Source organism: Excalfactoria chinensis, chromosome 3 (genome assembly GCF_039878825.1).
Source record: "Excalfactoria chinensis isolate bCotChi1 chromosome 3, bCotChi1.hap2, whole genome shotgun sequence".
Classification (NCBI taxonomy): Eukaryota; Metazoa; Chordata; class Aves; order Galliformes; family Phasianidae; genus Excalfactoria; species Excalfactoria chinensis.
Window position 1 is genome coordinate 58,821,343 of NC_092827.1, and position 16,934 is coordinate 58,838,276.

A 16,934-nucleotide genomic window follows, 5' to 3' on the forward strand; every position below is an offset into this window, starting at 1 on the left:
GGCTACATTCACACAATTTGTCTACTCTGCCATAGTCTATTCCACAAGATAAAATAAGAAACAGATCATTAGAAACAATTTTAGAACCATAGAATGGACTGGGTTGGAGGGAACTTGAAAGACCATCCAGTTCCAACCCTAATTCCATGGGCAGCACTGCCACCTGCTAGATCAGACTGCTAAAGGCCACACTCAAGCTGGCCTTAATTACCTCCAGAGATACAGCATCCACAGCTTTTTTGGGAAGCCTGTTCCAGTGCCTCATTGCCCTCTCGGTAAAGAACTTCCTCCTAATGTCTAATCTGAATTTCCCCTCTTTTACTTTAAAACCATTACCCCTTTCTCAATCACTACACACACTGATAAAGTCTGTCTCCAGCTTTCTTTTGGGCCTTTTATGTACTGAAAGGCCACTAGAAGATATCCCTACAGCCTTCTCTGAACAACCTCAACTCTTATCAGCCTTTCCTCATAGGAAGGGTGTTCTAATACAGTAATCACTTCTGTTGCCTTAATAGGTCCACATTAAAGTATGTATGGGTAGTACTGTGACAGTGACTTCTTTAATGTCATCAGCAATGGTAGAGACCTGGACTAACACATTGGCCAGTTTCAGATGTTTCTGGGGGGAAAATACAAAATAAAAACAAAAACAAGTCCCCCCCGTCCCCGTCCCCCGTCTCCCCCCCCCATTTTGTTTTTTTTTTTTTTAAACTATGCAAAAGATGATAACAAATGAAATAAATTGCTCCAGTTAATTATTTATTTCAACATCAAATACACTGATAAAAATCTTGCACCAACTGGGTAGCCTATCAGATTTTTCATTTAGACTCTTTAGAACATTCAGGTGCAAAACAAAGAAATAAAACTCACCAAAACAAAGACATGAATAATTTTATATGCATCAGTGAAAGAACAGAATACTTCAACAAATACATTATGGCAGCTGAGTCTATACCAAATAAAGGACTTTCCATTAAAGACTACATAATGCACACAATAGCATCAGTTATAGTATATACAACAAGGTGATACATAAAGTGGCTTGTTAATGAAAGTCTCGAGATCAGCAGTCTATCCCTTCAGTTTTCAGTGGACACTTTCTGAAGAAACAGACTTCTGATTATAGGCACACAGGAATACAGAGCATACTAATTTGCAAGATGGCAGCATATACTTTTTTTTTTCTTATTCTTTTAATTTTTTTAGGCACATTTGAATGCAAAAGTGGTTGTTTTCTTTTTTTTTAGTTTTCTATTTTTTAAACACAGTGCAAAATGGAATAAGGCTATTTACATTTGAAAGATGAAAGAGATTGCAAGTAGAAAAAGCAGGATATTAATGTCAATTCTCAGATTAATTTGAGATTCTGCTATAGTTGCAGGTGGCAGCAAAGTCTGGTTCATATTACAATATGATTGTTTACATGACTTGTCCTTCATGTATGCCGAATTTCTTTCATCTGTAAAGCTATACTGCAGTTGTAGGTAGCATTGTAAAAGGCCATCTCTTCATTAAGAGAAAGAAATTCATTTTGCATAAGTTCAGCTGAGAATGTCTTATATACAAAATCCCATTAGCTTTAGGTTGGGTTGCATTCTAGTTTTAAAGCAGGATATATATATATATAAAAGAGAGGCTTATCATATTCCTACCAAAGCCTGTGGTAAGACTCAGACCAGAGTGAGGCAGAATTTTTACATTGCTGGTAGTTTGTTTAATTTTAACCATTTGGCTCAGCTCCTAAGGAATCAGTCAGCCTAAGCTGGGACTGATAGGGGCTCCACTAAAAAAGTGCTTTTGGGGATGGTCTGAAAGGTTTGATATTTTCTCTCTCTCTTTTTTTTTTTTTTTTTTTTCAGTTTAAAATGCAGCAACATGCTGAACAGTCCTTGCAATATCCTTGGGAGCTCAGTTCTTTTTTACTTATTATAACGTTAAACTATTAAACACCTTAGTGTACAGGAGAAAAAAAATATTCAAGATATATCGCTGAAACATAATAGTAAATTTATCACAAACACGCACCAAGAAACCCTCATTAAAATAATTTACCCCAGTACAAATTCTACTGCCCCAACTGACAGTTTTACCTGAGACAAAGTCTGCAAGATCGAGACATGGCTCAAACCATTACAAACTAGAGTAGCTTTTACATATTGTTGGAAAGTCCGACTCCACTGGGTGCTACACATCATTCTATACACATCCTCTTCTGCCTCCATAGTTTTTGGTATTATTTCAGGAACAGCAACCATATTCTCAAGAAAATCTAGTTCATTGGGTCTATTTCTGGCTGATGCTGGTATTATATACCCTATGATTCTAGGATGGTTGGGTGTTTTTTTTTTCGTTTGTTTGTTTTTTCTTTTGGTTTTCTGTTTGTTTCTTTTTATTTGTGGTTGATTTTGTTTTCTAATCTACATATAAACATTATAAAATAATTATTATTTCATTAGCTTTCAAGAGACATCTCTATGAATATTTTGGTAAAAGCATTATTAGCTGCCTTGAATAGTTTTCTTTAAATTCTTTTTGTTTTTTTTAAACATGCTATATATATCTTTGTTTAATATCCAGCACCAGGTATTCAGGTAGTACTGGCTTGTCAGCTGCAAATATAAAGCATATATGTATACATATATAGATATGTATATATACACACATAAAATAACATCCTGTGAAATAATAATTATTGAATGTCAGGCACAATTGTCTGCATACACGAGAGCATAATTTGGAATTCCGTATGAAAAAAGCTACCACTTGTATATAATAGACTTTAATTTCTTGAATAGCTACATTCAACAGTCTGATATGTGGACAATCGTCTTTTCAGATAACTGTGGGAAGGTTACTATATTAATTAAGGTGCTACTTCAAATAAAAGATCTTCAACAAGTTAAAGACATGGGTCCTGAGACTGCCTCAAGCTAAACAAATGCATCTCTGGAAAACACTTTTTTCTTTATTGGTGCCCTTAACAGTTGTCACCACATATGATTGACTCTAAATGATTTCACTGCCAGAGCAGAGCCTAGGAGAGCATTTGTAATTATGGCTGTGAACTGACAGATTATTTCCTGTGTTCTGGGCCACCATTTGATACCCTTCCATATGCTGCATACCACTTCAATTCACATTTGCCCAGTTTTGCTGGGACAATCTGTTGAGAGCAACAGTACTTAACCTATCTATGGAGAATCAACAGAATCTGTCCCTTTTTTGTGAATTGCTTTCCATCAACTATTTTCTTCTTCTAGGCCAAATTTAGATTTGATTTGATGCAATACATTTTTCTGGGATATACATACAAGGGGAGACATTTATTTCAAACAATTTGCTTTGCAGCTGCTGAGCCACAAGCTTGATCTTCGTGGCTTGTCATATAGAACACACAAGCTGCACATAGAGCACTGAAATCTCATAGCAAAAGGCTGCACGCAAATAATGACGGTGTAAGCACAGAAGTGTATCTACAGGAATTCCTGTATTCCACTCAAATTTTAACCTGCACTCACATTAGGGCATTCATGATTTTCCTAACACATTCAAAAACCATCTACCAACTGTGACAAAATGTATATTTTCTTTCAAGGCATTTGAAAGCCTTCCAAAAGCCCTTAAGTACCAAATTTGCACCCACACTCACACGCACATGCATACTCTTAAGGAATACACAAAAATACAACTCTTTCAGCATGTTCAGAAAAAAAACGACACTATTACACGCATCAATATAAGGCCTATTAACTTACAGTGACTGCTTCACACATTCAGATTTGCACAGTTTTCAAGGAATCTTCTCCAACACGTAGGTAGCATCTATCATTAGATTTCTAAACTGTGCGTATCCTCAGGTATGTACATGAGACTGTTAAGGACATTATTATGTACACTCACTAAAGAACTGGATCTATTATGCGGAGCACAAACTCATCCTATGCCTCATTCTCTTCACAATTGCTCTGACACTGAAACTCACTGAACATTGCTTGTTTAACAGTGAGCATGGCTAGACATAGGCACTCCTGTACCGCACTATTATTATTTCCTATATTTAGTCTCAGTATATTACAATAATCATAACCTAACATAAAGGCTAAAAGAAGCATCCCCAAATCCTCCTATGGCGCTGTGGCCAGCTGCTATGAAGCAGCCTATACATGTGCTATCGAACTTCCTTACTTACAGGTGGTCATTTCCAACCAGCTATTGAAATAGTCCCTGGTCTGTGCTAACTCCCAAATTGCACGTGAAAAACAGGTGCGCAGGTAGCACAGGCAAAGATTGTCATTAAAGAAATAAAGTATCCCTGCAAAATATAATAATCAGGTTCCAGTACCCAGCAACATTCTGTGACATTTGATTTTCTAGCATTAAAGGCAGTTAAACAGCAGCACAAACTCCCATTTTGGACAGTTTATACAATGGATAGGTTGGTCTTTTTCTTCAGTGTCTCTCTTTCATAAGTTGCTGAAATTCTTACTGTCAGTGGACCTTTTGTATATTTATGGTTCATCTGAAGAATCCAACCAACCTGCATGAAAAACAATTACACACATGCATGGAGAAAGCCAGATGCACCCTGGATGTGCAGTTCTGGAGTCATCCACCATGTCTGAGTCACATTGCCCAGTTGTGGTGCCACAGAAGAGTTGGATATAAACTGATCTTTGAGTTTGCCCCTGTGAGAGCCAAAGGAAAACAAGATAGTGCAAACCTGTTGTACTGGCTCTGATAGCAGCCCTTCCCAGTAGGGTTAGGGAAGACTGCCACAAAAGCGATCATCCTACCCTGCTACGTCAGTCTTACACTGGTATCCTCATCTCTTGGTTTGCAGCACAACAAAGCAAAGGACAGGAAAAGATTTTTCATAAAATAGCTTTGGTTTGTGTATGTTTTAGAAGGCATGGGTTTTTGGTTTTGTTTTCCTGGCATGATGATTTTTGTAATCACCAGGTCTGATTTAAGAGCGATTATCCATGTTATCTATATCTCTGCTTGCCACATTGCTCACGATTTATACACAGCCAAGCAACAGAATTTTATTTCCTAGGATCAGACAAGATAGGATGCACACAATGTAATTTGGCTAGGGGCTAGGATGAGAGGATCTAAGAGTTTGGTCAGTATGATCTTGCGAAGAAGCTGTCTGCAGATGCAAACCAATAAGGCAAAACAGTACTGTTTTCAATATAAAGAGCCCTCTTCTAGTTGAGGAAGGAGGGAGGCACAAATCAACCCAAACTATCAAGGCAGTCACTAGCATTACAATTTCACTGTGGCACACTAAGATGTCGATCAGTTTCCTGTTATCCCTCACAGAAACTCATTCAGAATCTACCAAACTGCTTCAAAGTTTCAGGCAACTCAAGTACTAAGAGGGCTCAGAATTTTGGGTGGATACTAAGAAAGGCTCCCACTCAGGAAGATACAACTATGCATGGGTATTATGGCCTATTAATTTATGGCAAACAAAATGTTACTGTTTATATTAGGACTTAGCCAACCCACATGCAAAAGTAGATTAAAACACTGCAAATTTCAAATTAAGTTAGCCTGACAATCCTTGCTTGATGTTCATAGCAATGAAATGTCTTTCATTTAGAATAAGCAATCAATTTAGGCAAGCTCTTGACAAACACTCAAATGGAAAATACAGGTGGGTGATGTCATTGGAGTGTTGGCATATGTGGCACTGTAGAAGAAATGAAGCATGAGCTAGGTAGTATGCTGCTGGGTTTCTCATACCATCATATACTCCGACTTTTGTTTATATTGTATTCTGCATACTCTCCTCTTCTTTGCTGTTAACATAAAAGGACTGCAGGGAATGAGATGAAGCTGGCGCAGTTGTCAGCTGGCTTCGGTTCTCCTCTTCCATTGGTGCAGCACTCCTGGCTGCCGGTGCATGTAGGCGGTGAGCGTCCAGCATCTCCAATAAGAGGTCGTAGAGCGGAACTACATTTTTACACTTCATATTGTACAGGTGCTCCATTCCTTTGTTGCTGTGGGTTTTAACAAAACAGCAGTTACTTCCCAAACATACTCTGAAAAATAATCATTGCTAATTTTTGTATGGTTCAAAGCAACAAACTTTACAGTTGCTGCAGATTACTACAGTTTGCAGAAGACATCTTTGAAGAACAATTCAGGCTGCCCATGAGCGATTGCCTTCTAAAGGTGGCTCTTTTCCTTGTCTTTGCCTAAATGCTGACCTAGAGCAAACAGACCCTTATTTTAGGCACTTTAATTAAGTGGATGGGATGAATCATGGCTTTCCTATAGTTGAACCTAAAATATTAGGATTTTTCCTTAGAAAATAAACTTTAGCCAATTTGTTAGCAAACACCCTCTTGTAATAGCATCAATTTGCAAAGCCACAGAAATAATAAATCACTGTGCATCTGGAACTTCCTTGGTCAACCAAACCATTGAGAAAACAAATATCAGCATGGTTACTAAAATGAAGGCAAAGAAACTCCTTAAAATACACACATGAAAAAATGTACCTTGACATAAAATCTTCATGTTCTGGTTCTGGGAGCTTCAGTATTGTGTGATGCTTATTTTGATTTTAATTTTATTAAATGTGATCTTGAAAATTAAAATCTAGATAACAGGAATGCCTCTATATTTAATAAAGAAATATAATATCTGCTGCAACTTTGCATAGGTTTTTCATTCTGCAGACACCCCAGCTAGTGAGCAGCTACCTTCAGAAGTAATTATGTAAGGGAGAATCACTCCTGAGACTACCAACTAACTGCGTGCCTCAGGCCCTTCACCACTAATTAGCAAAGGGCACAGTGCTCTAGATTGGGACTCAGGAGATCCGCTTTTATCTTCATTCATAATATACATATAATGATAATAATATCTTTTGTAAAGTGATTCGCAATCAAGCCACTTGTGAGAGGTGTCTATTCAAAAGTAAGATTTTTATTAAATCCTATCTTACAGGAGACTAGAGTTTGTAGAATTAGGCTGCTATTACCTTGTTTTTCAAGTACTCACTACCTTCCAAAAAGAATAACAAGATGTGTAGTATTAAAAGCAGACAGTGTTTATGGCATTATCAAAACTAGAAGGAAAATAAAAAAGAGAAATGAGGAAAATGTTTTACTCCTTCCACACAATAATCCAGAATACGGTTTTGCAGGTCCATCTACACTTATGGAAAGAGGACAGTGGTTTGCCTTTTATATAATGGCAACACACACACACAAAGAAGGAAAGCATAACTCCAAGCACACATGTACATTTGCAAAACCTCCTGCTTGCACCTGACCATGTGCTTGCTCCTACCTCATATGCCTGATGTGAGAGAGGATGAGGAGGAGCTGAGCCAGTCGACGGTGCTGCTGCTGCAGAGAAAGACCTGACTTGGCCATTAAGTGTATCAGAGTATCTGTGATTTTGTCCAGAACACGGTGGATATAGTCCCTCTCTTCCAGAGATTTCAAGGTGCTGGAAAGAAAAGTGTACACACCTGGAGTAGGAAGGAGAAAGAAAACCACAGAGAAAAATTACTTTGATATTCAAACTTACTCCCCATATGCCTCATGGTGGCCTCTTTGGCTGCATGAAATCACAGGAGCTTCCTGTGTGCACCCTGCTTTTTAAGGCCTCGGTGCATATAAAATTCTAATCTGCTGGCAGCTGGGAAGTATGTGGGGACAGGACAGAGGAAGGAGAGAAAAAGAAATAAAGCAATCCAGATCTTCCATAAAGTACTGCTGGGAAAGGGCAGCATTATCTAGGAGCCCATCCACAGAATTACTCATTTTGATTAAGGAGGTGAAGGAGGAAAATAACCACTTCACAGACATGTGAAGAACACACTCTTTCCCAGAGAAACTTTCAACCCATCGTGGGGCTTGGATTTAGCCACTGTGGTTAGAGCAGGAAGACAAAGATGATGCATCTTCCTCACCCCATGCCCCCTATGGTCAGGGCTAGCTGGCAGAGGTGGCATGGTTCACCTGTACCCTGCAGCCAGACCTGACCTTGAACTGCTCTCCTCTCTCAGTCACTCAGCCCCAAAACCTTGAGGAGACTCTGCTGCCACTTGAGAGCTCTGCAGAACTTACTGACCTAGCCTAGGCTGACAGCACTATTTGCTAATATTTCTGCTGTTTAATGCTTGAATTCTGGTGGCTTTCTATGCAGTCTAGGACTGAACAATATGATACCACAACACATGTAAAAAAAATAGGGTTTGTTTACAAGCACTTGCCTCAATAATATCTTCCAAAGCAAACAAGAGCTTTGAAAGGCAACCTGTTTCAATACAGCTGTCTTTCTTTTCTGCATGAGAGCAAGCAACATGAAGATGTGGACCAGAAGGAAATCGAAAATAGAGATCAAACCAACTTGAGACTAGCTCTCCAATAACCCCTGGAACATCTCCTAGAAAACACCTTAGCCTCCACCTCCGTTGCATGCAGCACATCAGATTTCTAACTAGGACATTCTCTACTAATCCAAAAATTTTTACCTTGACTTTGTACTGTGTGACAATGGGCAGACAATGCAAAGCATGTCACCCCACAACAATGCTGCCAAAGGGCACCTGTTGCCCTCAGCACCAGTTCTTTAATCTTCTGGATTGACCTAATAACTCCAAATAGATCAAATTACTATCATACAGCCTTGAATTAGCAAAGGCTTAAGTATATATGTTGATACCAAAAAACATGGTCATAGTGACTTCATCATTGACCTGTCTATGTAAAGTACTTGACAAATCCTGTGCTTCAGATCTTCTGCATCAACTTACAGAGCCAAGTTTTTATTGTCTTTGGAAAAAAAAAAAAAAAAAAAAAAAAAAAAAAAAAAAAAAAAGGTTAATGGTATTGTCTTTCATTTAGCTTTTCTTTAATGCATCACATATAGAAAAATACACAATGCAGTTATAGATATTAAGAAGAAAAGCACTAAGATTAATACATATACAAACATGTATGTACTCTAAAGCGTTTGTATTGTTTATAGCTGGATGTTGTACCTTCAGAACTGCAAATAAGCACACTCATCCATGCATCAGAGCAGTCAGTCAATGTACTGATTTCTTTACCATTTTCTTGATGTGCCTCACCTTCTCATTTCATCTCACTACACCAAGGACCTAAAACTACTGTAAGCTGCAAGTGGGTTTTATGATGCTGGACTTTCTGTTCTAAAAAAAGAGAAACTTGTGAGTGTGAGTGTATATGTGTGTGTGTGAGAGAGAGAGACTGAGACTTCAAAAACAAAAATAAAACAAGAGCGAAACAGAAATACAGCACAGCTTCTAGAAACCAGTAGTAAGACTTCTTTGATTTGTAGTGATTGCTGCTTGGAATTTGATACAAATAGCACAACAGCCTCTTTTCTCACAAAGTTTTTAATGAGTGTTATTTGTACTGAAATTAGTTCCCCAAAAAGGCAGAGTTCTTGGGGCTTTTCTCAGCTGGATGACAATTAACCAACCTCACACATCTACTGATGATATGAGGTTTATTAGACCAGCGATGTCCTGTAGGGGCAAGATACTTCTAAATGACTGATGAAGGAAATATTATCCTCATAAATTCCCTGTTCCTCCAAATCAGCTTTCTTCAGCTAGAGAATGCTATTTTGTACTTGTATCAGCACCGCTTACTTTCATACATTTGAAAACAACAAAAGGAAAAAAATGGATCAGGCAGGATTGTTTCTCACCTAGGTCTGGTCCAGAAGCTATTAAAAAATATAAATCAAAAAGAAAAAACAACAACAACAACAACAAAAAAAAAGATCAGTTTTCCTTTCTGCCCCAGGTGATTTCTCCTGCCTTAGGCCAGTGACCAGAAATTTCCCCAGAAGAAATACCAGCTATCCATCACACATAGACACACACACATAGAGGCAGAGCTTCGGAACAAGAGTGCAGAAAAATTGTCTTCACAAAGTGAAATTTAACAATCTCAATGGTCTTTCCAGCCTCTGAAGCAGAAAAAAAAAGCCGAAAGCAGGATTGAATATCCACCAGATGGTTTTCCAGCTATACATCAGTATCATAAAACATTACGGGAGACAGACTAAAGCTAGCAGGTCTCTGCAAACAAGCTAAACCTAACAGGTTGCACCCAAACACAAAGATATCCACACCATGGTTTCTTCCAGAGATAGCAAGGCTACTGTGTCAGCTGTCAGCGTGCATATCAAGGTATAGTTATACACATATTACTATATACCCTGACATATTATTCGACATGCATAACAGAATGTCTTCAACATCTTTTCTGTCAAAATAAACCCCAGTTTAATTTTTTTTACATTTAGTGTTCATTGTCACAAAACAAAACAAGGATCTTCTTCCTCTTCCACCAAGCCCCATTGGTTTTTATCTGAAGCAAGCCAGTCTGAGCTAAGAGCAAACTCAGCTCTGTACCATGCACTAATGCAATTCTCCAGTCTTCAAAATAAAGAAATTGATTAAAAGCACACTTCAACAGGGGAAAGAAAAATGGTAAGAACTAGTCAGATGGCATGGTGCATCAAGGAGGTCTACAGGATGACTGAAATCAGCTAAATCTTTTCATCTCTGCAAAATTACCAGCTAGGTAAATCATCTGCTAAGGCAGACATGAGTTACATCCTTGCCTGCAAAATGGAAACCTCTGCTTTTCCCCACATAACACTGCTCTTCTTTTCAGATCCACTCAAACATGAAACATCTGGCATCACTATGCCCTCTTATGTTTCTGGTGCTTATTTTCCAGTCTTACGAAACAGTATTCTATTAGTGAGCTGAATGTGCTTTGCTTTTTAGTCAGACAACTTACTTATTGCTGAAGCTTTAGAGGGGCACCTTCTGTTTTGTTATTTAGCTGAAGACACTGCTGTCCTTGTTGGTACAGACATGCTGTCTCCTTGATATCTCAGGAAAAATTTGTCAGTAACACAAATGTATATTTTGCTTTATAAACAAAACTTTCTGTTTTTTCTACACAAACTGAGGGAAGCTAAAAAAATATTGCTAAGAAGACATATGTGGATAAAAAAGCTGCAAAAAGAGATTAAACAGCCTTGAAAGATGTTGCAAAAAAATGAGAAAATAATTGTCCAACAAAAGCAATAAGCAGCACTGCCTCATGTGAAGAAACTAACAGATGTCCAAGGATTTAATAAATAAATGTTTATGTACACTCAGAGAATAAATTCCACAAAGGCTTTTAGAATGCAAATAGAGAATGTTTTAAAACAAGAAGTGTAGCATAATTACTCCAATTCAGTTGAAAATATTTGTTTAAATCCTTTTGAGATCAGCTGGTTACATCATCTATCTAGACAAAAAGTTGTTATTTTGTTTATCTGCTGTTTCTTTAGTAAAATATTTGAGTGTATTTAGATGTAAAACCATAGAAAAACAGAAGGTAAGGAGGGAGGCTTGAAGGTCACGTATTTTGACTTTCTGTTCAAATAGCACTAACTTCAGGGTTAGCTCAACCTGCCCAGAGGTTCATTCAGGTGAATTTTGGTATTGCTGAGCATGGTGATCCCACCATCTATCTGGTCAACCTGTTCCAGTGCTTAACCTTTCTCTCACTGGGATGAAAATTCTTCTGTTCCTCGGAGGAAAGTCTGGCCTCTGGCCTTGCCTTCTCCATGACCTGCTCATCAACTGTCTGAGGCAGTAATTCGACCTTCACTCAGCCTTCCCTTTCCCAGCACTCTCAGCCTCTCCCCATACATCATCTACAACATGTGCTTCAAAGCATATAATACTTCATGTCTGTCCAGAGCTTTACCTCAGGGAGGTTGGTTATATTCCATAAGTAAAATGTATCCAGAGGACAGTTCAGAGTATCTATGTCAAATCTATGTCACTGCTATTACACCTACCCCAAACTATCCTATTTTTTAAATCTATTTATCTTTAATCTCTTCTGCTTCAAAGAGAGAAATAAATCTCTGTTATGCAACAGAAACTTTCTGCCCCAACTTTTGGATGTTTATTTCTATACGGTAACAAAGAATTCAATCCAGATATTAGATATTTCTATCTATATCTATCTATCTATATATATATCTAGATATATCTATCTAGTTAAACATGTTACCTGCTGTTATTTAAGATGAGATCTACAGTCTAAAAATATAGTTCATCAAATATGGAGGATGTGTAAGGCGATAGCATAGGTTTTAGATGACAGTTTATTAATATAAACTAAATAATGACAAATAGCCACATCTTTGCCACTATTTTCCTTTAATTTGCCATTGGGGGGGGGGAGGGGGGAGAGGGAAAAGGAAAAGGAAAAGGAAAAGGAAAAGGAAAAGGAAAAGGAAAAGGAAAAGGAAAAGGAAAAGGAAAAGGAAAAGGAAAAGGAAAAGGAAAAGGAAAAGGAAAAGAAAAAGAAAAAGAAAAAGAAAAAGAAAAAGAAAAAGAAAAAGAAAAAGAAAAAGAAAAAGAAAAAGAAAAAGAAAAAGAAAAAGAAAAAGAAAGAGAAAAAGAAGAAAAAGAGTATAGACCCTGCTTTATAACCAGGTATTGTCTCTGGATGCCTGAAGTGTGGATCCAGCTACCTCAGTGCATTGTAATGAGGACTTTAACAAGACCTCCAGTGTCTAGTTCAACACCCAGCGGCCCCAATCATCCTCCACACCAGCTGCACTCAGTGAACCAACCTCTGAAGGTGTTAATTTGCTGGGTTCCATGTACACCAGTGTCCCCTTCTCTGTCTTGACATCCCTTTCAGTTGCTGCTGCCTCAAAACGGCAACAACACCAGAGACAAGAAGCAGACAGCATTCAAACCACATGCAGAAGCATTTACAATTACCCAAGTGACAGCAAAGCACACCACTTACCAGAATTGAGCAGGATGATGGACTTAAGGCACACAAATTCCTCCCCTTGAAGGTTCATCATCCGAAACCGAGCAGCAGTAGCCAGTAGCATGTCAAAGATTTCCACCATGCCCTCTACACATTTCCCTTGATTCCTGTGTGAATACCATCAAGAAGGAGATATTCACAGCTTTAACCTGGCAGCATGAGATTTTCATTCCCCTGGGTTACTCCCCTCAAATTAGATTTCTCAAACCTCAGAGCACAAGCTAGCATGTGATTTCCTAGTCTATGTTCATTTAGTGTATGGAATGAATAAATAAATAAACCTTGCCTTTCAAAAAAAAATCTAAAAATCATAAACTTATCAGCAAAAAGCATTACTATAGTGGAAGATGAGAGACCAATACAGACAAATAAGTCACAGTGAGAGCAAAAACTTGTTTGAAACTACATTTTGATGTTTTCATATTCTACTCATCTTACATTTTAATCTTCTTTTTTTTTTTTTTTTTTTTTCCTTTAATTTACATAGCTCCAATTCCTTGCACAACATTTCTCCCTATGTTTTGTCCTCATTTCTATTTGGTTTTGCAATCTAAAATGTGTCACCACGCTTCACCCATTCATTTTTTGTGAGCATCACATCTCCATACAGAATACACACATTTATGAGCTCAGGAAGAACTCATGAGGCCAAAGTCTTCTCTATATGATTAAACCTACAACTTCACTTTGAAAATGAGCTCCATTTTTACACTACAACAACAACAGCAAAAAAAAAAAAAAAAAAAAAAAAAGGTAAAATAACCATTTATTTCTGCTCACAACATCAGCTATGCTCACTCATTTTCATCTTGCATGCCCAACCCACAGTTCGAGAATTAATGCAGACTGGGCATAATTTTAATTAAAATTTTATCTCCAGATTTTCTAGTCATGGAATTTTAGATAGTTTACAGCATAACCTTTTACTAAAAATTACATATTCTTAATTTTATTAGGACTTTGTGAATGAAAATTTAGCATATAAATCAACAAGTGATATGATCTCCTGATTGAAAAATATACTATTTTTTAGATACGAGACAGAACTTTTCAGCTCATTGCTGCAGGAAAGTGCAAAGGAAAATTCAGATGGCTCTCACATTATAGATTGTGTCACACAGATTAATCATTGCTTAATTTCACTGTAACCGTGACAGTACTGGCTATGAGCACAGACAAACCTGGTCCAGTTTCAGGGGTTTGAGTTCTAGCTCTGGATCAGGCACTAAGAAGTGTAAGCATGGGGTACAGAACAAGTCTCCTAGCCACTATAACAACAGCACATGCTCATTAATTTTTCTCTGACAAAGAGATGATTCAGTTTTGGGAATCCAAAGAGCAGGAAGGAACAAGAACTTCAATAAAGGACAATGGCTGCTCTTTCTTGCTTCATGTCCCTGTGTCCCTTCTAGGCAGCCGCACACCAAGCACTCTACTTCTCCACATGCATTTCACTTAACCTCAGCTCAGAACTATGATTTTCATTGCATGGCAGGCACCTTGTCACAAGATGCAACATTTAGCAATGCCATTTACATGCTTTTTTCTGTCTCTAAATAATTTCACCGAAGAAATAGTGGTTTAAACTGTTGCAGCTTTTGAGATACGACCAGCAGCCCTGATAATTTCATGTATTAGGATCCCCCAGGCTATGGTAGCAAGTGTAGTGTAGAAAGTCTTGCAGTGAAGATTGGCAGATATGCAGACTCAGTGCAATGTTCCACAGAGAGCTTGTGATGCCTTTGGCACCTCATTTTACCATGTTCCCAATGATGACCTGAACTACAGGACTGATCTCAGTCTGTTGCATCTGAACTCATCTTTCCTGAAATTCACAGTTATGCCTCTTGCTTGAAGGCTTTCACTGATTTGATGACTTATCAGTTATAATGTTCACTGCTGGGGGGAGGGGAGAACTCTGGTAAAGACCAAAACCTAAACTGGTTGGATTCAGTTATTTTCCTCCTCTGTTTGGACATTAATAAAATGAACAAAGGCAAAGTAATTTTTAGTAGTACTCCTGACAAATCAAAACCAAACAAAATTAGGCACTCAAAGGAAGATATAAAAATATGAACAGTTATCACTGACTCAAAAATCTGCTTTGCTGCTAAAATTTAAATGGATAAGATATTTTAATAGCAAAAAATAAAAAATAAAAAAGGAATTATTGCTGGGTATTTTTACAAAAATATTTTTACAGTGGTCTGTAGCTTACAAATGCAATATTCCAATGAAGAAATATTTGCCAACAGGTATAACTTATCATCAAAAATTTTTAGTCCTGCAGCTTTTAGTCTATATGCCTTTGTGCCTATTTTCTACCAGCTGGATTCATATAATAGATGATAAATAAAAATTATGTAAATTCAAGAGATTCTAAATACTTTCTAATCACATTTACTTTTGTATCTACTGAGTGTGAAGTACCAAAGAATTCCACAAAGTAAATAAGTAGTGCTGTAGGTAGTCATATAATTTACAAGTTTGATATCTCATTGATATCTCATGTGTGCAAACACACTTTTTCTCATTTGTTTTCAGAGCAGCTCCAATTTAAGGGAGCTGCAGGAGCTTGCCATCTTTGATATGCAGGCTTCTAATCAAATGCTTTTATTATCGAGGCTACACCACTTGTTTTCTTTTCTAACTAACAAACACTATCTGAAATAGGATCTCTAGTTCTCCTAAATTGCCTTCTAACTTTCTAACATAAGCTGATAGTATTATCACATCTTTACAGCTCTGCGTCCCATTGATAGGAAGGCCTATCTAGGAAGGCCTAGATAACATTCCTGGAGGACAAATTAAGTAACAGATGTAAAAATTGCCCTTATATCAACATCATGCTACTGTCTTTGTATACTGTCAGCTTATTGAAAACAAAATAATAAAGGTTTGCTAACTGCAAAATGGCAGAGTGTATTCTTGTAATAATTCTTTAGATTGGGCTATCATGAAATACTACGGAAAGTTAAAGTAGGTGAATTAAAGGTCTTAAGTTGCTGCATATGAGTGCTGTGCACTTTAGTAAGTCCACAGAATCACAGCATCACTCAAGCTGAATGACATTTCCATATGTCTCTAGTCAAGTACCTGTTCAAAGCAGGGTCAGCTGTTATCTCAGACTAGCTCACTCTAGGCATTACCCAGTCTGGTCTTGAAAACATTCAAGGATGAACGCAGAAAGCCTCTTTCAGCTTAATGATGCCCAGGACCATTTTTTTCACTCATATCTAACCAGAACCTCTTCTGTCTTAACTCCTGATTCTCAGTCTTTTATCAGTCATATCGATAAAGAGGCTTCCTAACCTCTGTGCAGAATTTAGAAGATTGTCAGATATGCTCCAAAGCCATCTCTTGTTCAAGATGAACAAATTTTGTTCTCTTATTTTCCCCACTTGAGGCTCAAGCCCTAACCGCCCTTTGGTGATTCTCCCCTACATTTGCTGAAATTTTTAACACCTTTCCTGTAATGAGAGATGCAAAATAGGTTGTGCCACTTCAGATATGGATTAAAGGATTCCATATGAAGGGGAAATAATAATTTTCCTTGCTCTGCTAGCTACTACTGATACAGCCCAGTATACCGTTGCCCTTCATTGCTGCCATGCTGCAGTACTGAGCTCATGTCTCAGATTGTCATTCTTCAGGCCTTTTCCAGCAAAGCTGTTACCCAGCTTGGACAGTAGTAGTGAATTAAGTCTATCACAAGTACAGGACTCTGCATTTTTCCTTACTGAATTTCATGATGATCCTGTCAGCCCATTTCTCCATTTCATTTAGGTTCCTTTGTTTGGCAACTCAGTGTATCAATTGCACCCCCTAGTTTTGTGTCATCTGGAAACTTAAAGAGTGTACACAAATCCTCCTTTAGGTCATTAGCAAAGACAATTAATAGGACACATCCCACAGTAGACTCTTGAGGAACTCCAGCTGTAACTATCATCAAGGTAGAGTATGAACAATTAACTCTGCAGTGTAGACAAACAAAGGCAAAACTGTATTAACCCATGTTCACAAAGAAAAAGAAACTGCTAGTGAATGTGGCCACAGACAGGA

At 37.8% G+C, this 16,934-nt stretch overlaps 1 protein-coding gene across 1 annotated transcript in view; it reads right to left on the minus strand.

Annotated features, from left to right (window-relative positions):
• Positions 1-782: 782 nt before the first annotated feature.
• Positions 783-16,934, minus strand: part of ESR1 (estrogen receptor 1) — a 178,834-nt gene continuing 162,682 nt past the window's right edge. The window contains exons 8-10 of the mRNA XM_072333319.1: positions 12,846-12,979; positions 7,315-7,498; positions 783-6,014 (exon numbers count right to left, since the gene is read on the minus strand). Of these exons, the coding sequence (XP_072189420.1) occupies positions 5,780-6,014; positions 7,315-7,498; positions 12,846-12,979 (553 nt within the window). The 3' untranslated portion in view covers positions 783-5,779. The remainder of the gene's footprint in view (positions 6,015-7,314; positions 7,499-12,845; positions 12,980-16,934) is intronic.